General features: G+C 40.1%; 1 protein-coding gene across 7 annotated transcripts in view; it reads right to left on the bottom strand.

The window, feature by feature from the left end:
- The window catches only part of myh14 (myosin, heavy chain 14, non-muscle), a 37,749-nt gene that overhangs the window by 9,870 nt on the left and 2,511 nt on the right, over positions 1-25,368 (bottom strand). For 2 of the 7 annotated variants that reach the window (XM_008431597.2, XM_008431605.2), the window contains exons 2-33: positions 23,175-23,355; positions 19,758-19,964; positions 18,083-18,239; positions 17,194-17,221; positions 16,403-16,517; positions 15,941-15,988; positions 15,616-15,627; positions 13,600-13,692; positions 13,448-13,511; positions 13,099-13,197; positions 12,857-13,000; positions 12,538-12,752; positions 11,741-11,893; positions 11,398-11,571; positions 10,506-10,679; positions 10,301-10,415; positions 9,921-9,989; positions 7,416-7,621; positions 7,207-7,328; positions 7,006-7,075; positions 6,768-6,928; positions 5,343-5,451; positions 4,737-4,868; positions 4,432-4,638; positions 4,209-4,346; positions 3,205-3,328; positions 2,828-2,999; positions 2,532-2,744; positions 1,421-1,565; positions 610-816; positions 384-488; positions 108-260 (exon numbers count right to left, since the gene is read on the bottom strand). In XM_008431597.2, coding sequence (XP_008429819.1) covers positions 108-260; positions 384-488; positions 610-816; positions 1,421-1,565; positions 2,532-2,744; positions 2,828-2,999; positions 3,205-3,328; positions 4,209-4,346; positions 4,432-4,638; positions 4,737-4,868; positions 5,343-5,451; positions 6,768-6,928; positions 7,006-7,075; positions 7,207-7,328; positions 7,416-7,621; positions 9,921-9,989; positions 10,301-10,415; positions 10,506-10,679; positions 11,398-11,571; positions 11,741-11,893; positions 12,538-12,752; positions 12,857-13,000; positions 13,099-13,197; positions 13,448-13,511; positions 13,600-13,692; positions 15,616-15,627; positions 15,941-15,988; positions 16,403-16,517; positions 17,194-17,221; positions 18,083-18,239; positions 19,758-19,964; positions 23,175-23,342 — 4,299 coding nt within the window. In that variant the 5' untranslated portion in view covers positions 23,343-23,355. The remainder of the gene's footprint in view (positions 1-107; positions 261-383; positions 489-609; positions 817-1,420; positions 1,566-2,531; positions 2,745-2,827; positions 3,000-3,204; positions 3,329-4,208; positions 4,347-4,431; positions 4,639-4,736; positions 4,869-5,342; positions 5,452-6,767; positions 6,929-7,005; positions 7,076-7,206; positions 7,329-7,415; positions 7,622-9,920; positions 9,990-10,300; positions 10,416-10,505; positions 10,680-11,397; positions 11,572-11,740; positions 11,894-12,537; positions 12,753-12,856; positions 13,001-13,098; positions 13,198-13,447; positions 13,512-13,599; positions 13,693-15,615; positions 15,628-15,940; positions 15,989-16,402; positions 16,518-17,193; positions 17,222-18,082; positions 18,240-19,757; positions 19,965-23,174; positions 23,356-25,368) is intronic. The other 5 variants (XM_008431602.2, XM_008431599.2, XM_008431600.2 and 2 more) reach the window with 5 other exon arrangements.

Below are 25,368 nucleotides of genomic sequence, written 5' to 3'. Positions count from 1 at the left end.
TAAATAAATCAGATCTGTTCTATTGTTTTTCAAAGCATGCCAGTAATTTTACAGCATTTTTCTGACACAAAATGACATTTTTTGAGTCACTGTTTTGACTGTTTTACCTGTTGGCTGTGTGTTTGTATCTGACGGCTCAACTCTTTGGCTCTTTCTTCTTCTTCCTCCAGTCTTTCCATCAGTCCGTTCTTCTCCTCCTCCAGAGCTCGCACCCTGGAGGCCAGAGCCATCTTCTGGCGGGTCTCATCTTGGAGCAGCTCCTGAACACACAAGAAAAGACAAACACAAAACTATGTGAGAACTTTTTCCCATCAAAATATTTTATATAACTAGCAATTAAAAATAGATTTCTACTCTAAAAGTATCTGTGAAACGATCTTTACCTTTGCATCATGCAGCTGACTCTCCAGACTGGAGACTTCTTTAGCGAGCCGGAGAGATTTGGAGTCAGAGGAAGACAAATTGCCGGACAACCCTTCGATCTCACACTGAAAGAGACACAATTGGCTTTTAATGTGGATTTACAAACATCTAACACCCAAAAAGTGTCTGAACAGAGGGGAGACATTAGATGAACACATAGCATCAGTGACGGGTGTGTTACTGCACCTGCAGCTTGTGCATGCGCTCCTCCCTGTCCTCGCGTTCCCTGTCGGCCTGAGCCAGGCGAGCGCTGAGCTCCTGCAGCTGACCATCGGCCCTCTTCCGGCCTCGCTCGCTCTCCGAGCGGCTCGTCTGGAGGTTCTTGATTTCCTCGGTCAAATTCTGCCGCTCCTCCTCCAGGACAGTTTTGGCCTTCTCCAGGGACTGACGAGCCTGAAGGAAACGCCACAGCAGGCAACGATCAGAGGCGGCTAGAGAAGTCAAAGATTGTACTCAAGTAGCACTACTTCAACATATTTTTACTCAAGTTAAAGTGAAAAGTAGCTGTCCAAGAAATGAATGAAGTAAGAGTGAAAATGTTTTGTGAAGTACTGAGTCAGTATTTAAAAATAACATCAGACGGATAAAAATATAAAGTTATGTGGAAATTTTGGTATTTTAAAGACCAAAATGAAAATGATTCATATAAATAGTATAATTACAAAATAACTACATCAGGCAATAGAAACATTTTTCAAAATCAATTTCTTTCAATTTAAAACGTATGAAACTTTAACAAAGACTGCAGGTTTGTGTCTGGTGAATTTCTGGTTACTACAGCCGGTAGTGCATGCAAAAACTTTACTCAATTAAGAGCAGAGATACTTTATAATAAAATGACTCAAGCAAAAGTAAAAAGTAAGCACAATAAAAACACTCTTAAAAGTACATTTTTAATAAAAGTTGTTATATTCAAGTAAATGTAACTAATTACTACTCATCTCTGGTAACAGTGCATGTTTACATATGGATATGTTGGTATGTGTGTGTTTCCTACCCTCTTGCTGTTGTCCAGTTGCTCCTGCAGGTTGTCTATGGCTGCGCTGTGTTTGATCCTGAGCTCCGAGAGCTGGACCTCGTGGCGACGCGTCTCCTCTTCAACACATCGCTGCAGCTCGCTTAGCTCCGCCTCCCGCCGAGATCTGTGGACAGGTAGGATTGTTGACAATAGCCAGTAGTAGCTTACTGTGCAAAATCTGGACAGTTTCCTTTATAAGGCTCTCAATAAGGAAAAACAGAAAACATTTCCTCTTTTCTTTCCTCTGCACATGAATGCGTATATGCCAATCTACTGCACGCCTGTTGCATCTACTGATTTTTGCATTTTTCATGCACTACTTGTGTGTGAAGATAACCCCATGCAGCACCTTACTAAAAACAGGGTTCGTACGCTTTTCCTGCAGTAAAAACTTTTCAAGCATTTTCAAGGTATATTTTCAAATTTTTCAGCACCACACATTGGAGATAAAAACAATACAAATTAACTGAAAAATACATTTTGAATTGTAACAAAATTTTAGGTCTCATAAATTAATTTCTGTGACTTTAACTGACCTAAAACACGGGACGTTTCGTCAAATTTAACTTCAGACAATGAGGAATAAATGTCATGTGTCTTTTTATTAGGTGTGTGAAAATATCTGATTTTGACTGTAAATACCACTTTCCAAATCTAGGCTTTTTTTTGGTTTTAAGGATTTTTTCTGGCTCTAGTTGCCTTCATTTTTCAGTAGATTGACAGGAAGGTGGGCTGTGAGAGAAGGGAGGAGACGTGTGGCAAAGGTCAACAGGTTGGGACTTGAACCTGTCACCAACCGCATCACAGAGGTCTCTGTACATGGATAACACATTGTACTGCCTACGCCACAACTGCATCCCTACATTTACGCTTTTAATCTAACAAGAGATTGCACTTTATTACCAATCTGTGTGGTTTGAATATCAGTAACTTTCAGGGACTTTAGACAGAAATCAGGCACTTTACAAACACCTAAATGAATTTCAAGCATTTCCAAGGACAAACCCTGTGAAATATTTTCAAGACACAATTTGCCAGATGCTAAACTAACTAAATGTGTATTCAGAAGTTCCAGTTTGCCTGTATTTACCTGAGCTCTTGTTGTGTAGCCGTGGTGTCCAGCGTGTCCTCCAGCTCGGTTCTCAGAGCTTCCAGCTCCTCTCCCAGGTCTCTTCTCTGTTTCTCAGCTCTTTCCCTCATCCCTCGCTCATTTTCCACCTCCTCCTTTAGCTCAGACACTTGCGACAAGGCCTCCCTGAGAGATCTCTGAGCTTCAGCACGGCGTGCTCCTTCTTCTTCCAACCTGACAGAGAATTAATAGAAAATGAAAATTATTCAAAATTTCTCACAGGATGTTTGTATTATTATTATTATGCTGAGTCTCACCGGCCCTGCAGGGTGGTGATCTCCTTCTCCTTCTGAGCCAGGGTTCCTCTGAGCTCGGCGGTCAGCATGCCCAGGTCCGACAGCTGCTCCTGGGTCTCCAACGAGTCGCTCTCCATCCTCCTCTTCCACTTCTCCTGCTCTAGCCGGCCCTGCTCCTCACGTTTTAGACGTTCTGCAAAGGGACCGGGCACAAAGCAAGATCAACTTTTGAATCACTGAGCAACTGATTGAGTACTAACCTCCAAATGGTACCAACAATAACAAGGCTGATATAAAATGTTTCTGCTCTGGAACAGCAGGATTCAAAATGTGACTGAACATACAGCAACAAGTCTTTTAGACTCGAAGGAGCAATGGGAACGGATGACGATATCTACCTTCTAGATCAGCAATGACGGCCTCCTGCTTGTTCTTAAGTTTGTTAAGGCTTTTAGTCTTCTCCTCCTCCTCAGTGAGTTGGTCAGTCACTTCACTCAAATGTTCCTCCAGCAGCTTTTTCTCCTGCTCAGACACAATCAGGAAAAATGTCAGGAAAATGTACATGACACTTATTGAAATAATATGTAAGTTTAAATGTTTTTCATGGTCTAAATACTTTTTCCTTTGTACATTTTCTCATGGGATCCTTTTTGAGAAAACACAACTATCTACATATAAACACATGTGACTATTACAGGTATTACAATTTATTTTTACTAATTACATCAGAAAAGTGATCTATTAAACTTTCTCAGACAGGTTAGAATAGATCTATTGGCTATACAAAACATGCATTTTTTTGCACAAAATAATTCTTAGATAATGAGATTTCAGTCTGGTCAGTTCTGTCTATTTTGAGCTCCTTTCAGAATGAGCTGTTTTTGTTCTTTTTGTCACTTTAAATCCAAATAAGCTGCTGATGGCCATGTCCTACTAACTCAGGGTTTACGTTGCTGCAAACAGATGCGCAATTATACAACCTTACATCTTTGAAAAGCAGAAGTGGTGCTTCCAGTACAACCAACAAGAATGCAGCAAGTGGTCTCTGGGTGGTAAGTTAACAACAAAACTAATTTTACAGCTTAAGCCATTAAAGCCAGCTGACCAAACGTGCTGGAGCTTGGGTTGCTAGGTAACGGGCCAGTGTGATTCAACAATCGGGAGGATTTTGAAACAGTTCATTTTCCAGACATCAAAATCATTAACTTATTGATGGCTTTTTTAGGTGCTTTACTGTTTTTAGAAGCTTTTGAAACCCAAATGGAAGTATAAAAATGTGCAAATAGTGAATTTTGTATATGAGGTAGCCTGTAAAGTCTGTTTTCATCAACTTTTTGTTTACATTGAGACGGACATCTTAAATGTGCAAAGTACATAGCCTCCAGTGCAATGTGAAGCTGACCTTGCTGAGTCGGTCTCTCTGCTCCACGGCAGTCAGGAGGTCTGCCTCCAAACTCTTCGCTTTGGTCTCCAAGGTAACCTTCTCCAGCAGGAGGCGCTGTCTGGCACTTTCCTCCTCCTCTAGCTGCTCCTCCAGGTCCTGAACAAACACCAGGTCTGTTTAATCATCCTGTCCAGCATCCACTGATAGTTTCTTCAAAGGATTGTAGTTGCACGTCTATTACCTGTACATTCTGCTGCAGCCTCTTCTTCTCATTGCCCAGCTGCGCTCCCCTCTCCTCCTCCTCCACCAGCCGGCTCTCCATTTCGCTCAGAACCTCCTCCAGCTCCTGTTTCCGGCTGGCTAACCTGGCCCGCATCTCCTCCGCCTCTGCAAAGAGCTCTGCCTCTGCCTGCAGCTGGTCGGCCAGCACTGCCTTTTCCTCTATCAGCTAGAGGAGTGGGAGTATGAGTGATGAGTGAGGAGTGAGTCACGGTGGAAAGTAAACTCTCAGACCAGAGTAGAAACAAAGAGGAGGTCTGTTTGCACCTGAGCGTGCTTCCTGTCCAGCTCAGAGTATTCCTGCTCCACTCGGGTGAGGTTCTCCTTGGCCTTGTGGATCTCCGACTCTCTGGCTTGGATCTCCTCATCCTGGCGGGTCACCTGCAGCAACGGCTTCACCTGGTGGCCACAAAACACAAACCACAACTCTTGAGTCAAACTCCAGATTTTTGACAGTAATTATATAATTACAGGCAACTACCCACCCTGTTGTCTCATCAAAACAAACTGTTGTGTGTGTTAACTAAATCTTCTTCAAAAAGTAGGTGAAGTAGGTGACAGTAGGTGACCTAATATTGCTATCATTTAGTTGATTTCACTGTAAAAATTATGATAGGCTGCTGTGCCGTCGGCTGCACAGACAGACATGGATGCAAACCAAACTTGTCATTTAATCAAAAGCCTTTTGAAGAAGAAAGAAGGCGGTGATGAGCAGCAGAAGTGTTGGGTGTATTTGTGGACTTACAGCAAATACTTTTACGAGGTAAGCAATTTAACATTCAAGTAAGTAGGTTTAGCAAGACGCAGTGAAATATGGCATCATCTAATAATAATGTCAGAGTATAGTGTGTCAGAGCTGTGATCTGTGTGCACCTTTGTAAACAGCCGCCACCACTGCCAGTTCCTGAGTTTGAGGTACGCAGCACAGTTCCTCTGCATCACCCTCAGAGCGCTCAGCTGCTGCTGCTTCTTCATAAAGGCCCTGAAACAAGAACAAACAGTCAGAGTCAACCACAAAACCCATCATAGAGAGGCTGCCCTCATTCATCAGTCTGGATCTAAATCATACTATTATGTATTTAAATGCCCATTAGTCAACAGCTGACTAAATGTTTTGACCTGTGCTCCACCACGCCTCCTGACAAATATTTACTTAATGTTGACGTGTTAGTGTCACATTTACCAGGAATAGCTCATTGTAGTCAGGTGAAAAGATAATCAACCAAGATTTTTACAAGTTTTCACTTGCAAACGCTATGTGGAAAATCCCCAGGCGGGATTTGAACCCACAACTTTCTTGCTGCAATGCAACACACCACATTCAGGTTCTGACAAACAGAATCTTGACTTAATTGTTTCCCAGGTTTTGTGAGGCGGTCCAGTTTGGGGCAAGCTTATTAAATCAGCTTTATATTCACACATGAAACTAGATTAACTTAATTTTTGTTTTTTGAAGCCAGAATATGGATTTTTTTTTCACCAATCCGCTCCTTGAGTTTCCATAGTTTACGTCCAAGGACGCCATCTTGCTTGAAAAGCGTTTTAACAAATTCTTTTTTGTTTGGATTTTAAATTCAGGTCAACTCTACAGCAAAATATAATGGTCAGGCTATGTTTTTTTTTTTTTTTAACGAGAATAAATTCATAAAGTTACAAGAATACACTCATAGTAATATGACGATAAAGTCATATGACAGTAGAATAAACTGTTAACATTACAAGAAGTGTTAATATTAGGAGAATGAAATCGTAATTTTATGAGAACACCAAAAATAGCGAAAGAAAATTATCACATTTTTTCCTCATTAAAATATTTTTTTCTGGTCATTTTAAGATGTTCTCCTAGTAAAAGACTATCTCCTCATAATTAAGCAATATTTCTCATAGCCTGGCCCTAATACTATGTCATACAACTCACAGAAGGGATTACTGAAACAAAAGTCACTTTTTGAAAATATAATTTTTTTAGAAAAGTCGGGCAAAACAAAAATCAGAAATCGGATCTGATGTGAACAAAAATCTGAGATTTAACTTTCAAGCCATTTCACTCAGCCATATGTGAAACTATGTTCTGTAATATTAATATATCCAGTAGTGTCTATGGTGTATAGTAATGTAAAAAATAAAATAAATTAACACCCACAAGGAATCAAAGTCATCATTTAAGGGACCAGTTTGGTTGCGTTGCAAGTAATTTCTTTTATTTTTGCACACAAGATTTAAATTTTTAGCCAAGTCAGATTAATTAATCTTGTTAAAATCTCTCTCTGCTTTCTGTGCAGCTAGGTAAAGCCTTACTTGCGAGCTAGAAACCCTCTGGAGGCGCTCTGGAAGCGTATGATGGTGTCTGTGATCTTCAGGTCTCTCTCTTCCTCTAGGTGAGCCAGGACTCCGGCTCTGAAGAAGACTTTACTCTGACCCACCCTGTACAGGTTGGGATCCAGCTCCAAAGCATTGATCTGAACGACAACAGCAACCATCAGTCAGCTTGTCTCACACCTCTCTGTGAGGTTCTGGTGTGTAAAATGTCACCTACCATTAGCTCTGACGCCTGTTTGCCGTCCATGAAGGTGCGAGGGATAGCGTTGGGAGTAAGAATCTCATATCTGGAGACAAATACAAAAATGTTTGTCCAAGAGAAACAACGACGATGACAGACAGGAAGAGTGACAGATGGCGATGAAACGCTTTTAATTTGTTGATTAAAAACTTGTGGAGCAGAGTTATAAATCCACACCTCTGTCTGAACTCCTGGAATGGGATGCGGTTGGGGAAACCCTGTCTGCAGATACGGATTCCCTCCAGAACGCCGTTACACCTCAGCTGGTCCAAAACGAGGTGCGGTGCCAGTTTGCCAGCCTGCGGAGACGTAAGGCAGGAAGAAAGGTCAGATATTTTCCCTTGCTCTCATCTTTTGTCTGCCTGATCTGGAGCTGGAGGTCTCACCCTCTTCTCGTGGTTGGGGATAATGCACCGCAGGAAGTTGGGGTTGGTGTTCCTGAGGGTGGCCATCAGCTTGGTCAGGGACTCTTTGTAGAGCTGACCAACGGTCCGGAACATCCCCTTCTTCGTCTTCAGCCCAGCGGCTCCAAACGGAACGGATCCGCTGCTCTCTCCTGTCGACACCTGGTCCAGACCCACAATCCTGTCGACTGGATGTGAGCAGAGAGCCGCGTCTCAGTTTCCCAGAATTTAGCTGCCGTGATGCGGCTCCATTGACATTTACTGGCACATTTTATAATATTGGAGTTTTGATCAGTGAACAAATGACCAAAAATCAAGAATTAGACTTTATAAAACTTTTCAGAATGCGTTTATGTTGCTGGTTATAAACTATTCATTTACATTAAAGCTTTCTACACATTTTTAGCAAGAGGATGCAAACAGGCTTAGAAGGTGCTGTAAACGTTTCGTAACACACATTAGTGCAACAAAGCCAGGAGAGGCTGCTGTTGACACAAATAGTGAAATTATGTGGATTTGTAGCTGAAATCGATCCAAAGAAAGTATCAACAGCAGTTGGTGAAAGACACACATAGACATTAATACAGCCTGTCATGCTAAACCTGTTAGCGTTGGACTTGTTCAGACAGGCATGGAACGTCTGCATAAAAGTGATTTATTCTGGTTTTGACCCGACTCTGTGAAAGTCTCCTCAGGCAACAATGAGGCATGTAGAAACTCTTAATACTTAGCAACTAATTTATGTCTTCTTGTTAATTATTAAACAGATCCATTAATTTAGGAGAGAATAAAGGAAATCAAAAAAATAAATAAATACAAAAATCATCATCTTGGTCCAGATTGAAGGAGAAAGTATTTAATCTGGAGCAGAAAGTATGCTCTGTACTATCAGATGCAATAATAGCAAAATTATTTCATACTGACCTAAATTTTCCAAATAAACAAAACACCAACAATCAGACTAATAAAATATTTAAATGAGTGATTCTGAAAATTTGCCTCAGGATCCCTAAATGAATTAATTTTAACAAGATTTCAAAACAACAGGCCATAAATGGATACAATTCATGAAACATATTTGCTTGCTGTTATTTATTTAAGGGTTAAAAGTAGAAATTTATAGAACCACTGATTTAAATTCAAAAACAGGGAAAAGAAATCAGATCTATTTGCAACACAACGTCTCGCCAGAGTAAATTCAGGTTTTTGCTGTTTGATTGTGAAAACAATGAAAGCATCAATTTTGCCTTCAGCCTAATGGTAAATTAATTTAATAAAAGCTTCTAGTTGTAGACATATTGTCACTCTTCTACTTGCACAACATGACAGGAAATCAAACGTCAGTACAAACGCAAAGGCAACATCCCACAATCACAGCAAAAGTACTAAAAGTCAAATTCTAGATTTACAACTCTCAAAAATGTACACATTGTTGTTAAATATCCAGATTTTTGAGAAAATGTTTACAAACTTCTTCCACCTCTAATGAAACATTTTTCCTGCACAATTCAACTGAAAACCCCACAAATCAATGAGCGGGAAATCGAGTGGTTAAATGCTCACACCTTTAAACGGTTTTAATTTCACGTTCAGTCTTCTCGAGTTCAGACCTGCCATTAATTAAAGTGAATCGAATGAACTTGAACTAAAGTTCAGACTTCTTTGTCAAATTTACCTACTTAATCCTGGGGAATTAAAAGGGGAGGTTGCCAAGGATTTAAACAATTTATCTGTAAAAAGGTTAAAACTTAAATTATTGACACCCAGGACATATGCAGGTGCTAGATAAACTTTTCATTTCACCAATATTTCCTTTATTGACTTGATCTGATTAGGGTGATAGAAAGAAGACCTTCCAACCTCAAATCATCAAAATACCAGCAGAAACCTGCAAAAATTTGGTCAGCTGTTATAAACAACGGGTTTATCGATGTAATGCAAACAGAGATTTTTTAAAGTGTTTACTGAAAAGGGTGCAAATATTTTTTGAGACATTATTTTATAATGGAATGTTAAGAAAAGCAGATCAATTATTCTTTTAAGTGGTGTAAGATTGTTACATCTATTAAAAGGTTATACATACTTATGAAAACACTTTACTGCAGTTTTTGTACTATTTAAATTTTTTCCTTCTAACAGGCTTATTTTCATTTCAGTTGGGTTGTGCAGGATATACGCCACAACCAAGCTAGAAAAAAATGAAAATGTTTTAAAACTGGCGAACACCTTAAGACTCAAAAACCTGGAACTTATCAGGGATGTGTACATTCCTGAAAGCCACTACACACACACATAACACACACACACACACACACACACACACACACACACACACACACACACACACACACACACACACACACAAACTAAACTAATATTGACAAGAAAAAGACGGGGCAAAGAACGATAAACGTCACACCACAATCACAAACTGGGCAGCCAGAAAACGACACAAACTGGGAGAGAAGAGGTAAAAATAAAACCTACTGTCGGAGCCATTAGTCTGTAGAGTGGCATAGGAGTCAAAGAAGTACACACGAGGAAGAGTTTGAATATCTGATGCAGGAAGCAGGACAGCATTGGAGGCGAGACAAGAAGGACAGGAAGAAGTGGGCACCAAAGTAGTGCCGAGGGAAGAGAAGAGGAAACGGCCGAAGAGCAAACGGGTAGAGGACGAGAAGAAGGAACACAAGAGGAAACAAAAAAGAGTAAAGAGAAGTGGAGTAAAGTTAATACATTGTTCACCAGAAAAATAATTGGAACGTGATTGGCCGACTGGGGATGAAAGTATTTTTCTGTAATTGTATTGCAAAAAACAAAATACAGAAATCCACAATCCCAAAGCTCTATGCAGTGTTTAGTCTCACCCTCCTTCCAGAGTTCAGACACAAAATGATCCGACGATTGATGAAGAAGAGACGCCACGTTGTCGTTCAGAGGATCCATGTTCTTTATTAACCAATCATTCGCCTTGTAGTCCACCTGTAGATCAGGACGCCACACAGTGGCAGAACAAGTGTGAAGGAACAGAAATGATAATATAAAATGCGGACAAGAAAGAAGAATATATACCTTTCCTGCATAGTGAATTATGGAGAAGTCAGCTTCTCCACGTGGCTGCTTTGATTTGTAGAACTTTGAATGGTTGCCTTGTTCGGAACAGAGCTTCTCCACAAATGTGCGATCCGTTGCCCGGGGAAACCAGCACTCTTCATCCAGCAGCGCCAGAACGCCAGGTGGGTGAGCCTGACAAATGAAAGCTAAGTAAGATCATCTTGCTTAACTTTATCTGGAAACATTCACCATTCGCAGTAACAAAAAGGAGCAATAAGTATAACCTATAAGGTGAGATATCTAGAAAATACTAAAATCTAAATTATTACAATTTAGTGATGTAGTGAAACTACAGACAGCTCTAATACTTTACAAAGACAACAATAGGCAATCACCGGAAAATATTAAAACATTGTTTCAGACTAAGGAGCAAATTTTTAAAATAAGGGAAAAATCAGAGTTTAAAATGTGCAAATCCAGAACAAGTAGAAATGTGTATTCTGTGTAAACTTTTGTGTATTCGTAAGTGGAGTCAAACTGGAATAATTTGAATATTGAACTTAGACAGTGTGCAAGCAAAACTGTTCAAAGTATCATATAAACATAATTTTCACTGTATAAATTATAAGTCAATTAATGTTTTTTAATCCTAGTCTTGCTTTTAGATCAAATTAAAAAAAATAATGATTGTTCATCTGGTGTAATTAAAATTAAATAGATAGAATATTGATAGTTTAAGTATTAAATATGGGTTTACTCAAATTCAAAAATACTTTATTGATCCCACAAGGAAATGAAAATTTCTAACTAATGAATTCAAAATTCTTCAAACAGTTGTTGATAACTTTATGTTTCAAGCAGCAAGTATTTTTTGTAAAAACAAATATAATTTGGGTGTGCTACTACGTACTGGTCTCTCAATGAGGTCAATGCAGGGCTGCAGGTCGAGGCCGAAGTCAATGAAGTTCCACTCGATGCCCTCTCTCTGGTACTCCTCCTGCTCCAGGATGAACATGGTGTGGTTGAAGAGCTGTTGCAGCTTCTCGTTGGTGTAGTTGATGCAAAGCTGCTCAAAGGAGTTCAGCTGCACAGGAAACAAAACAAGGATTCATGAGATAGCATCCAAAACCTGTCCATCATAGTATAATTATAACAAAAATGGTCGCTTGTGATGCTCCCATCTGCAATCAGAATCAGTGCTAGGAAAATCTGACATCGTCTTTCGACATTTCTGCATCATCACATGAATTTACCTGGAAGATCTCAAATCCAGCTATATCGAGGATGCCAATGAAGGACGCGCCTTGTCTCTGCCTGCGGTCCAGGGCTCTGTTGATCCTGTGGACCAGCCACCTGAACAGACGTTCATATGTTGCCTTCGCCAGCGCTTCAATGGCAAAGTCAGCCTAGAACAACAGACATATATGATTCATTATATAGCAATGATGCAAAAAAAAATTTGTTTATCTGGATTTTATGTGGTAGACTAGCACAAAGTAATGAAGGACAAGAAAGCACAGCAGAAAGGTTGGGGATAAAGGGATGGAGACCCATTGCTCATGTGAACTTTTTAGCCAACATGCAAAAAGGAAATGTGCCAAACATTGTCATGGGCTGGTCAGGGTTCATGGGAAAATGGTTTGAAGTAAATGCAGGGCAGTACTGGAGAACAATCTACTCGATTGAAAACGAGGCAGATGTTCACCTTACAGCAGGACACACTCACCCTAAACATGCGGCACAAGCCACAATAGGATGTTTTGCAAGAGCATATCCATGTGTTCAAATGGCCCAAAGTGCAGAGCTAAATTTAACTGAGAATCTGATGCAAGACTTGAAAAGTGGAGTTAACAGATGCTCTCCATAAATGGGTTTCTGCAGAGCTTGATGATACGCTGAGAAGCTGATTCTGGATTGTGTTGAAGCGGCAACACATTTAAAACATGCAGAACATTGACTGAGGTAAAAAACTTGCAACTGGTTGATTCAAAAACCATGTATCATTTTTCTTCCATTTCCCGCTATTATTAAGTATAATTTAAAATCTCACCTGTTCTTTTGTCTGAGCTTTTTGCACGTACTCTCTCCCAACTTTGATCTTCGGTGTGAGGATGGCGCGGGTGAACTCCATTACATTGATGCCCAGCAGATGGCACAGCTTCTGAGCAGCCGTGTTGTCGGGCATGGAGGCCTGATCGTGATTCTTCTCCTTCGTGAAGGAAATGTTTCCAAACTGCAGCACGGCAGAGATCACCTTCAGCATGGCTGGAGGAGGGGGACACAACATAGAGAGAGCAGGAAGGATTTAAAAAGCAATCAAACAAGATAAAACATTTTCTATGCTTGCTCTCTGTCAGGCTCTTTCTTACACACTGACTCCTCGGGAGTGAAGCCCATTATCGCCACAGAGTCCATGGTCTGCGTGAAATTCTCTGCATCGCTCTGACCAGGAACAGGGATGGAGCCTCCGCTTAGGAAACGATAGTCATCCGCACTTCCAAGAAGCAATTCCGCTGAGAAACGGAAAAGAATATAGATTCAATTCCAAAAATAAATAATTTAAATTAAACAAAACTGGCTTATATTTAGTAGCTTTGCACTTTTCCCTCACCTCTAGTTTCTTCAGAAGCTCCACATAGCAACTGGTAAAATATGTGAAAGGTCCTCTCATCCTTGGCCTGACGGGTGGCCCGAGACTTTTCAAGGAGGTCTACATTTTTATTGTTAGGGACACCAACAGCGAAAAACAGGGTTGCAATAGTAGGATTTTCTATACTAGACAATAATCTGAATCCTATAAAACAAAAAAAAACAAAAAAAAAAAGAAAAACACTTATAATCTGCTTGTTGTAAAAACCAACAAGATTGAGATTCTAGAGAGCTACAAACTTTTATGCACATATAGCTGTGTTAGATAAAGCAATGCATTTCAATTTTACATCCAAAACAAGTCAGGATACAGGTCTCAATGTTGGCACCGACAATATACCCTGCCACGTCAAAATTAATGCGGATGAATTTACCCTGAAAGAGACGATAGGGCAGGTTAGAGCAGTTTTAAGATGCATGCTAACGGTGCAACATTTCCTGTTTGTCCAAAGACAGATCTTACAAATCTAGAGGAGTTGTCGTTCTTAACAGTCTTAGCGTTTCCAAAGGCCTCCAGTATGGGGTTGGCCTGCAGCAACTGTCTCTCCAGCTCACCCTGGGAAACATGGACAGACCTGATCAGCTTCAAAGCAGCAAAAAAAACAAAAAACATGGTAGCTCCTGTAGAGCCTTTCCACTATAAATGAAAAATTTAAACAATGGTGCCTTTCAAGTATTCCCATGTCTTGATTTGTTTACATCTTCTCGTGTTACGAAGACAAACACATATTTTATTAGATAAAAGAATACAAAGTTGCACATAACTGTGAAGTAGAAGGAAAATGATTGGGAAATGATGCTTAACAGTTTTTTTTACTCATTCAAATCTGAAAAGTGTGGTGTGCATTTGTATTTAGCCCCCTGTATCAAAACTTTGTAGAAATAGAAATTTCTGCCCATTCTTCTATGAAAATTATTCAATGAATTTAGATCTTACTTTGACTGGGCCATTCTAACAATCAAATGATCTTAACCACTCCACTACAGTGTGGTTAGGATTGTAAATCTACATCCTGTCCATCTTCTCATCAACTCTGACCATCCTTTGTATCACTGCTCAACATAAGCATAATCTTCTGATCTGCATGTTTCACTGTTGGGTTGGTGTGTTCAGGGCTAGTTTTCCACCAGACAGATAGTTTGGCATTGGCATTTTGCTTCTCTTATTTACAGATTCTCCCACCTGGGCTGTGGATTTTTGCCGCTGGATTTGATTTTTGGACTATGAATTAAAAAGTTCTGTGTGAGATGTTCAAATGTTGTAACATTGCTGGAAAGCAGCTTAAGAGAACGACTACATCTGAATAGGTTTGCTCTTAAGGGGAATAACAGTAAAGATTACTGAATAAAAATGCATGCGAGTTTTAAAAACCATGTGTCATTTTCCTTTCACTTTCACACAATGTACGCACCACTTTGTGTTGGTCTATTACATAAAATGCCAATGAAATACACTAAACTTTGTGGTTGTAATGTGACAAAATGTGAAAAGGCTCTTGGGGAAGAATACTGCAAGGCACTGCACTAATTTGTGATGCTAACAAAAAAAATTGCTATGGCACAAAGACACAAACTGATGCATTTTGCAAAGAAAATGACATCTACTCCAAATCACTTTGAGACAAAAGAACAAATGATTCTCAAACCAAAGGCATGTACTGCTCTTAATTGAATTAGCAATCAAGAAAAAAGAGCACTCATCAAGCTTGATCACGGGGGAGACTCCATTTCTCAAGGGCCAGTACCGTGCAAGTTCTGGATGTGACTGATTCAACACACCTGAATCAAAAACTACAGACTTCAGCAAAAACCCCAATTATTTATTTCAGGTGTTTGGAAGCAGAGACACATCTAAACCTTTCAGGACTCTGGCCCTCGAGGACTAAAGTTTGACAACCTAAAAGGTTGAGAAGAGCGATCTGGCTGCAGCGTAGAAACAGAAGCAGTATTCTGGAAGATTCAAACAAGCTGCAATGCATTACTGCAGTTGTTGTGTTGCCAATGCAGCAGCAGCCGTTGATGCAGCAGCAAAAGATGGGAATTAAAAGAGCCTTGCTGCACAGAGCGCTTATGCTTTAAAGATACTCAGGATGTGCAGACCAATCAACATCAAAGGCAGAAAAAACACTGAGAAAACAGAGCAAACAGAATATGGAAGTATGTGCATCTCACCCACACCCATTCACACACCCAAATCCGCACTCTTTCACAAGTGCTGTGCAGCTACAAAAGTCATGAAAATCTTCAGCAGAAAAAGCTCAGCCCAACACGTACACAAGGCTTTAGTAAGCAAAAGTAAAACCAAACATAAACCCAGTTAAAAGGAAGATTGTAGAAATATATGGCAATCTAGAAAACCAGGTAAAAGTCAGGAAAAAGTAAAAATTCACAAACATGATTTTCACTTTGTTTAGGATTCAGATCAGGTACAGAATGTGATTTTCCCAAGAGAAAATTTGCTGAATATGTTTATACTCACATATTGTAAACTCTGGTGAATTGTGGAAACAAATGAGGTATAATAAGGAGGGAACATTCATGGATGGGTAAAAGTGTGGATGGGATGAACAAACAAACAAAAAAAAGACAAATAAGACAACAATCAAAACAACAAAAACAGGTAAAGAATACACAGAAGAAAGCTACACTGTTAATAAGGAACAACATTGGCAGTGGCATTAACATGTTTTAAGTTTTATTGGACTCATTGTGGGGTTCATTAAGCAGAAAATAGGACAGACAGAAGCAAAGGGGGAGACAGAAGCAAAGGTGGATAAAATGGCAGCAGGACAGAGATAACTCACCCTGTTCGCCAGAGTGCTGCCTCTCGTTAGGGACCGAGAACCATCCATCTGAACATGAGGCAAGAAAGGAGGAAAGAGGAGGAAGAAGAAAATAAAGGAAAAAAGCGCAAGAAGGAACGAGGGTAGGAAATAATGAAGAAATGCAGAAAAAAGAAGAACTCCAACTCAGAGAGATCTATAACTATAACCTAATTTAATGAGCTTGAGAAAAAGTGGATTTCAAACAATTTTGGATTATTTAAGACAATTTCTGAATCTTTTGCATCAAACAGTAGTATTCTGTAATAGTGCTTTTATATTCAGATTTGATGCATATTCAGAAAAAAAAAAATGTTATGGAAGGACCTTGATACAATCCCAAGTGGTAGACTGAAGCGTTTTTGAATGATCAGTACTGGAATCCCCAACTAAACCCAAATCCCAATCCCTGCTGTAGGATGGGCTATCTCTATGGTAACGTACCTGTACAGCTTCCTTGTTTCTACCCAAAGTGCCACCTTTATGAGACGAGGCAACGTGAGCCAAATACTGGATGACTTTCTTGGTGTTTTCTGTTTTCCCAGCTCCAGATTCACCTCTGCAACACAAACACACACATGCATATGTATAAAAAACATACACAGCAAATACCACTGTTGGCTAATTCCTAAACATTCAGCCTGAAGCATGAATGATGTATAACTTTAGAGCAACAGAATACAAAGGAACAAGCGACCTAACAAAACAACAAACACAGAGGTCACGCAGAGTGTGATAAATCACAGGTTTGAACAGAAAGCAGGTGGAGGATATGATCTCTCTCTACTGACTGAAGGAAGTAGAGACAGAAAAAAGATCAAGGGGCAGCAGACTGAGGGATCTGACAATGGCAGGAAGATTATGGCAGGGAGACATGGACGACAGGAATGAAGACAGACAAGTGAGGAGTTCAAAGTTAAATTCGCATGACATGCCTCAGGTTAAACTTGTGATTTTATTCTTCACTTCCTTTTGATTTATGACAACGATTTTACAAAACTAAAGTTACATTCTGAAGGAAAAAGAACAGCTGCTTCAGATATAATGCCTGTGTGTAGCTTGAATGAAAAATAATTAGAAATGCATGGTCCGGATTTTGAAGGAGTCAAATCCAAATATGAAATGAGACAGACACTCCCATGCTGATAGTCAGACGACGAGAGGCATGCTCCTTATTTCGGCAAATGAGAATTAACACAGAGAGACATGCTGGAGGCTGAGTGTAGGTTACTCACGTGCAAAGGATTGACTGATCTTCTCTGTCTGTGAAAGAGAAGCACAGTTAAATAAACAGCAAAATGAACAAACAAGTCATATTTTATGAACTATCTGAGGTTGAATTTACCCAGACATTAAAAACTAAATAATTTTGCACTTCTTTCACTTTCTGATTTTGAGCAGATGTTTCTGTATTTAACACTCTGGTTCCAGTCACTCATTAACATGACAGCGCTGGGAGAGACAAGCCGCTCACCAGCTCAACTGGTCTCTCCAGGCAGCCGTATCGCACTCAGCGCTGGCAGTCAGTGGGTGGACACCGTTTGCGACGTCGGAGCTGTTTGCTTTTGCAGATTCTCACGCATTCGGTTAGCAGGAATTCATACTGGTCCTACAGGTTTAAACTCTGTAGTAACACACCTACAGCTGTTGCCACCCCCGACCCCCTTAGGGAGGGCAACTGAAGCCTCAGAGCCTCATCAGTCCTGTCCCATTATGTCAGCTAGACATGCAGAGGCATTGCACAATAAACCCTTAACTGCTTTTGAGCGGTTGCTGGGAATTCTCTCCGTCTCGTTTTGTAAAATCAACATGACAAGCAGGGCAGGGGCGGGGGGAGCCAGTCGTGTAGAGTTACAAAACGCTCACCACATCAAATGTACAATCAAATCACAGGATCCAGGTTTTTATAGGTGGGAGTGTTGCACTTCAACACTGCAGTCGTGAAAATCCTCTCACGTGTTTATTTTAAATTTTAAAAGGTCTTGATAACAAACCACAAGTCAAGAATCGACCACGCCTTGAAATAGCATTCATGTCGAGGCCAAGCGATCAAAGATCACGGAGGATATCGTGCAACAAAACGGAGCGAGGAGTCAGTCACAGGTCACGCAGTGTGTTGATTACCTTGAAGCATGCTGCGGTAGGCCGCCTCGGATATGGCGTAGATGTGCGGGGGCATCTCATGGCGCTTTTTGCCGCGATACATCTCCACGATGGACTCTGTGTAGATGGGCAGGTTTTTGTAGGGGTTCACCACCACACAGAACAGCCCTGAATATGTCTGAAAGACGACAGGACAGAGAGGGTTACGCTGCATGTTAAACCCAGAGAAATGTCTAGTTTACGTTGCTCAAACGTAAAAGTTTGACCAAGACAACATTTGCTTAATAAACAGAAAAAACTTAGAAATATAGCATGTTGAGTTTCTGCCAGGAAATTTGCCTTTCATGGAAAGCAAACAAATACTTTTGTTTCTGAAAAGTCACTCTTTCAGTGACGAGATGTTTTTTGGCTTATTCCCTCCAGCTTTAAGCTTTTGTACTGTCAAAACACGAGAACTGTCCAGAAGGAAGCATTCTGCTCCCAACATGAGACGCTCAGCATCTCCTACCAGTTTGGTCACTATTTCACAAGCATGAAGTTCAAAACTATCACATTAAGCAATTATTTTCAGTCTCTGATACACATGGCTCAACATGCAGTGCCTTACAAAAGAACTTATGAAGCTAAATGTTCCTACAAACCTTTGTGTAATTTATTGGATGTTTATGTGACAGACCAACATAACGTTGAAGTGAAGTAAAAAAAAACGATGCCAATTAACTCTGATCGCTCTGATGAAATACAGTATAACCAACTGTCTTTGAAAGTCAACTAATAAGTAAATAGTGAACAACTGGGACCAAAACTGAACTTCTGGGGTTAACACTGAACTACCACCTGAATATGCCACCCCCACTGGGAAGCATGGTGGTGCCAACATCATGCTGTAATGATAATTTCCTTCACCAGGAATAAGGAAGTTGGTCAACACTGATTGCAAAAGATGGACCGAGTCAAATACAGAACAATCCTGGAGAAAAATCTTTTGGAGGCTGCAAAAGACTTGAAACGTGTCAAGAGATTTGTGTTCCAACTGCAGCAGCTGAACTACTGTGTTGATTTATCACATAAAATCCACCCAAAATATATATTGAAATCCTTATCTATAATGTGAAAAAAAATGTGCCAAAGTTCAAATTGTAACTACTTTTGTAAGGCAATACATGAATGACTGAGTTCACTGCTTTAATGAGATGACTCCTGACAAATAAGGAAGTAAGTTCAGCCTGTGAGTTTGAGATAGATTGGTGCCAGTAATGTTTTCATAATACACTCCAGTTGCAAGTCATAAAAGATTGATACACACTATTGTATCTTATCTCATATTGTTACACACCTCACCAAGGGACATCAATAATCTGTCTGCTTATCAGTTATCTCCAAACTGTTTCTGAATTATTCATCACATTAAAAGGAACTTCAACATCTAGTAACATTCATTTATTATTATGCTGCTTTAAATGCACATCCTGTCATAATACATATTTTATGAATGCCTTGTTGCATCTACCATATCTCCTAACTACATTTTGGCCACTGTTATGGAACAGAAACTGAGAACATCCCTGTTACTACGCCTAACGTCTCTGTAAGCCGACTCCTTACTGGTCCTTTCTGGTCGCATCGGTTACAGTCAACGCGACTTGGCTCCGGTGCATCAGGTGTAAACGTCACAGAGCAGCGTTCATGCACTCACGTAGATCAGGCCCGAGTAGTATCGCTCTCTGAGGTTGTGCAGCACAGAGGCCTCGTTGAGGCAGGTGAGGTCGGCCATGTCCTCCACCTTACTGAAGCGCGGCGGGTTCATGCGTTGCACCTCCTCCCTGGACAGAGTCAGCTTCCGCTGGCTGTCTGTGAGCTCCACCTCCACCTCGTCGCCGCGCTCCTCCCGAATGCTGGCCGACTGGAAAAGATAAAGTAAAAAATAAGATGATGAGTGTTAAAGTTACTTTAAAGCGTTTTTTTATATTTTCCTTCCACCGAGCGTTTTTCTGTTTTAACATTAGAAAGTTGATATTATCAGCAGCTCTTTAGGCTTTCTGGACTTTTTCCCAACATTTTGGGGGGAATTTAGCAGCTTTATTTATTTTTTTGCTCCTTCCAGCTCTTCTATCTGCCTATGACAACAAACTTAATAGTTTCACTTGAAAGCACAAAAATAAAGATGAGACATCATACCTAAAAGTAAAGTTGTTTTAAAGGATTATTAGATTGCGAAAGCCATGAATTATAAAATTCAGCGAAGCCCAAACAGGACTGAAGAGCTGCTTCATCTGTGGAAATCCCTTGGTCTGAGCTGAAATACTGCTAAACTGTGCTGCCTTTTGTTATGTTTCATGGATTTGACAAAGGTAAGGGGAACAATTAGTGTTTATGATTCAAATCAAATTTCAATTTTTCACAAAAATCTATTAATAATGAGTATGATTCACATCTGAATGATGTGAACCATAACTACACATTTTCCTCATTTGTCATCAATGCACTGCAATATCAAAATCTCTGTTGAAAAGTAAGTGCAGGAAGAAAAGAAAGTAAATTGCATATAAAATTGATATAATTGGTGATATTATTCACCAATAATATCGAAATGTCATGTTTTCCTAATTTTAGACTATTTTGGGTTATTAGATGATGCCTAATTGTAATGTGAGACACCTAAAACATCACACAAGATAGCGAATTTATAGTAAGTTTAAAGTGTTTAGCAACTTAATCAGTTTTGGATAAAGTATGAGCTAAAAGATGCTTTAGGTAGAAATAAAGACAAAATGTATATGAATTATAACATAAACTGTAATAAAGGTTCCTATAAATTTATTATGTCAAATGAACACATTTTAGACACATTTCTGAAACATTTACCACGTTGAGTTTGATCATCGTTATGATCTGCAAATCATTCAACCGTTTAAATCACATTTTGTGATATGTGGTAACAATATTTAAAATAAAATAAAATTATTATCTTGTTTGGTATCTAAAACAATATGTTTGGGTGAGAGGCGGGTTTCACCCTGGACAGTCCATCACAAGACAACACACAGACATACAGGACAAACAACCATGCATACACATCTAAGCACTAGGGGCTCCAATAACCAAACAGTCACGTTTTTAAACTGTGATAGGATGTTGGAGTACCCAGAGAGAACCCACACATGCACAGGGAGAATCTGTGTGTTACTCCATGCCAGGATTCAAACCGAGGACCTTCTTGTAAGGCAACAGTGCTCCCACTGTGCAACTCTGTAACTCAAAACCAAAATTATAAATGAGCCGAAAGTGTGGATGTGACAAATAACAGATGAAAGACGTCATCAAAATATAAATCAGTGTAAAAACCAACTTATTTTTTTAAACTTACATTTTTGTCTTTTAGATAATTAAAAACAAGGGAGTTTGGAAATGTAGACATTTTTTCAAGCTCAGGTTTAAATTTTTCACACCTTAACAAATATGGAAATGATAAAATAAGGTTATACTATGACATTTCCCTTCAGTACACTCTAAGCTTCATCTTCACAGAACAAAAGAACCTATATGCAACAGCCACTTTATTAGGTACACCAACTAGAACTTTTTGACCACAGAGCTGCCTTAATTTGTCATAGCACAGATTCAACATTGAGACACTCTGGTCCATTCTGACATGGCAGCATCATGCAGCTGCATATTGGGACGATTTTACAGTATTGCAACGACAGTTTTCAATGCTCTCTGTGACCTTTAGCTTCTTGGCCACTGTGATCTGTGCCAGACATGGGGAATTTGCTGCAGGGAGACTCCATCCATTTTTACAGAATTTGAATCAGGTGATGCTAAAACTATGCATCACCTGGACCTTGAGAAGTTCTAGGTCGAAAATATTTATTTGTTTATGTCTTTGTACAGTTTTGGCTTAATTACGTCTCTGGGTGTGGTGTTGTTTTAGCAAATTGCATGTTTTAGTCTGTATGCTCTAGTTAGCAATCACTTGATTACTAAATTAGTTAATGATTATTTCAACAATTGATTCACCATGATTAATCTGATTAATTGTCTCAGCCTTAGTCACATTCAGAGTCAGGGCTACTTTCTCATACTCAGCTGAACTTCAACAAGTCGTCTACATCACTTCAAGACACCTAAATGCACTGAGATGTTGCAGAGTTATTCAGTATTTGTTTTGCCAAGCAGCTGATCAGTTGTACCTGATGAAGTAGCCACTGTGTGCCCTCTTTTTGTTTCTGATCTTGCTGTGAATCTGTCTTAGGACCATTGCTTTGCTATTTCTGCTACTTAAAATGCATAACACATATAAATATGAGTCAGTGTCTCTAAAGTATGGTAGAAAAAAGCATGCCAAGATTATGAAACTACATGATGACGTGAACGTTTCTGACTTTTCCTCTAAGTTTGTGTGGTAATTTGTTGTTGTTTTTTTTATCACTGAGAACGTGACTGTAAGATGAAGTCAGTGTCTGCACTGGCCTCCTTAACATCACGGCGCTGAAGGAGCGTATTGTTCTATTCATAGAGCTTTTTATGAAACCAGTCCAGCAGAGAGAGGGACACTCAGAGACGGGACATTGAATTCATGAGTCACATCCTAAAATATGCTCTCTGAGAGCCTCAAATGAATGTTGATGGAACTGAAAAACATTAATTTTATATCAAGAGCCTTTTGAGTTGCTTATAATAGTTAATGTGCCAGTAAAGAATGAAACAATAAGAATAATAAAGAATGAAGTAGAAACTAGAGCATTGTCACAGGGATTAAAAAGCTCCTAACATAAAGACAAAAGCACACACACACCCTGTGTTTCTTTACGTCACCTGTCTGACACACCTGTAAGTCGAGGGAACAGACTTGGGGCAAATAATTTACAAGACGATTAAACTTAAGACAGTGAAAAGAAAGAATGTTGGGACAAGTTGTAAAAAGAAAAAATGGCTCTGAGCCCTGAAATGATGTCTTTCTGTCACATCGCCCTGCATGTTTTAACACATGGAGAGGTGATGCAATAAATGAGACAGTGAGTCAGGGTCCAGATGATGCTCGTGGATTAAATTTAATGTTTCGGGTAAACAGAACCGGCTGAAAAGTCGGGGTGTTCCCATGACAGCTCACCTCAAAGCCATGCTTCTCCGACGGCACCCACACCAGCCTCTTGGCAGCCCAGTCGGCCTGGCTGGCGGCGGAGAACATCGAGGAGTTGGCGGTGGGAGAACTCGTCCCCACGCCTGATGACAGGAAGCGGGTGACATCGTTGGCGACGCCCCCCGTTGGCCTGGACATGGTACTGCTGGCACTGCAAGAAAACGAGAAGTGAGATTAAAAACTATTTCGTTCAGCGGACCGAGACGCTGATGGGATTCTGTGTCGAGAGATCACATGCTTCAGCACCCACGCGTACAGAAAGAGCTGCGGTAGCATGCAAGTAACATGCAGCCCATTTAAACCCGAGGCTGGGCAGAGGATGGCCTAAATGGGAGATGCGGGAAATCGAGAGGAAGACGAAAATGGAAGAGAAACTGGGAGATTTGCGGATGGAGAAGGAAGGAGGGAGGGAGGCTTGGAGAAACAGCGAGACACATCAATCGACCGAGTAAACTGACATGACAGTAAAGCTGGGGGAGGAATGGTGAGGAGAAAGTTCAAAACAAATCAAACTCCCAGTTTAAAGCACCTCCTTCCACTACAACCCATTGAACCCAGAAGAGATAAAACCCCAGAAAGGAATGCATGGAAGGCTATACTGGAAAGGCAAAACGCTGAATCGCCTCAGGGGCTGGTGGTCCTGGGAGACAGGAGGTGACAGTTGCTAAAAGTGGTTACAGCTTTGACACATGAAGGCAATCCAGAGTCAGACTGACTGCAGCACAACAACAGGATGTTTCTAAATTTATTCCAACAACTACAAAGCAGTAGTTCAATGAGAAAGCTTCTTATAATAGATGAAACAGTAGACAATGTGGACTTTATCATGCAAAACTGGGTGAGTTTAGGAGTTAAAGCTTTGGGGACTCAAAATATAATATTTTAAGTGAACATCACAGGCTCCTGGAATCTCTCCCGGCAGTCAATATGCAAAAGAGGTCTTAAAAAGATGCTAAAACAAGTAGACCAGCTTAAGATCTGGAGAAGGGAAATAACAAAAAGGATCATTGGAAAACATGCTTATGAAGAAATAGAAAAAAAAAAGGTACTTAAAAAATGTATGCCGCTGATTGTCACTGTACCCCCTGTTTGTTGCATACTTAACCAATAATCTGGGTCACGAGTCTGTTTTCCTTGTAGGTCAGAAGCTGAAAAGTTCAGGAACCGCTGCTATAGGTTTATATTACAGGCCGGTATCCTGAAATACCTTTGAAATTTCCATCAGAATCTGATAAATTTGCTCTGAAAGGGATGAACCATGAGGATAACCACGCTTCAAAGGAACAAGGAGACACGAGGAGCACAAAAGGCACCAGCAGCAATGAGACAAACCTCATCTTTGATCCAACAGGCAGCTTAATGTCCAAATTTGTACAAGGAATGTGCTAGGTAATATGGCATCTCTGTGCCTCTGCAGGTATGTCATCAGGCCTGATTCCTGCTATGTGCTTCAGTCTGACTCTTTTACGCTGCATCTTTATATCTCTGCTCCCAACCCATACCTGTAACTCCAATTCAACACTGGGCGTGGAGCAAACATGTCCACAAAAGAGCTGGCACCACCCAGACAGTCAGCATGGAGCTATGAAGTATTAAGAAACGCTCTCAGTCAGTTTACAGGCTGTCTTATTATGGTTTCTTTAAAAGCCTTTTATCAAAATTATTGTTAGAAACTACTGAACTCTCCTCTACCTGTTGCTGCTAACTGAAGGTCAGATGGCTGAAAAACAGCTACTACACCTTTACCGAGCTGACAAGGAAGAATATTTCTTGTCACAAAAAACTAAGGGAGTTGTGGTGTGGAAAACAAAGGAGTCACCCATCATTCTTATTAAGATATTTCTATTTAAGAAGCATATTGAAAATGTTTCTATTCAAATGGGTTTGCGCATCCTTTGTGGTTCCTCTAATTTCTTCTTGACACATCTCCCTGACAGCAAACTTCAAGTCTTCCTTCAATAACAACATCCACAACAAGGATTGTTATTGTAAGCATGGACTATTAGCACCTAGCTTAGGTACAACTTTTTGAACGACATACCATGACGTCACCGTTTGGGCTAAACAGGATGAAAAATGGCAGATTCTGGTTGTCATTTGGCTTTTTGGTGCAACTCTTTCGTGGTATTTTTTAAAATCCTACTAATACATAAAGATGCACTGA

Source organism: Poecilia reticulata, linkage group LG16, assembly GCF_000633615.1.
Source record: "Poecilia reticulata strain Guanapo linkage group LG16, Guppy_female_1.0+MT, whole genome shotgun sequence".
Taxonomy (NCBI): Eukaryota; Metazoa; Chordata; class Actinopteri; order Cyprinodontiformes; family Poeciliidae; genus Poecilia; species Poecilia reticulata.
The sequence above is the reverse complement of the archived record's forward strand: the minus strand, read 5'-3'. Positions and strand labels throughout refer to the sequence as shown.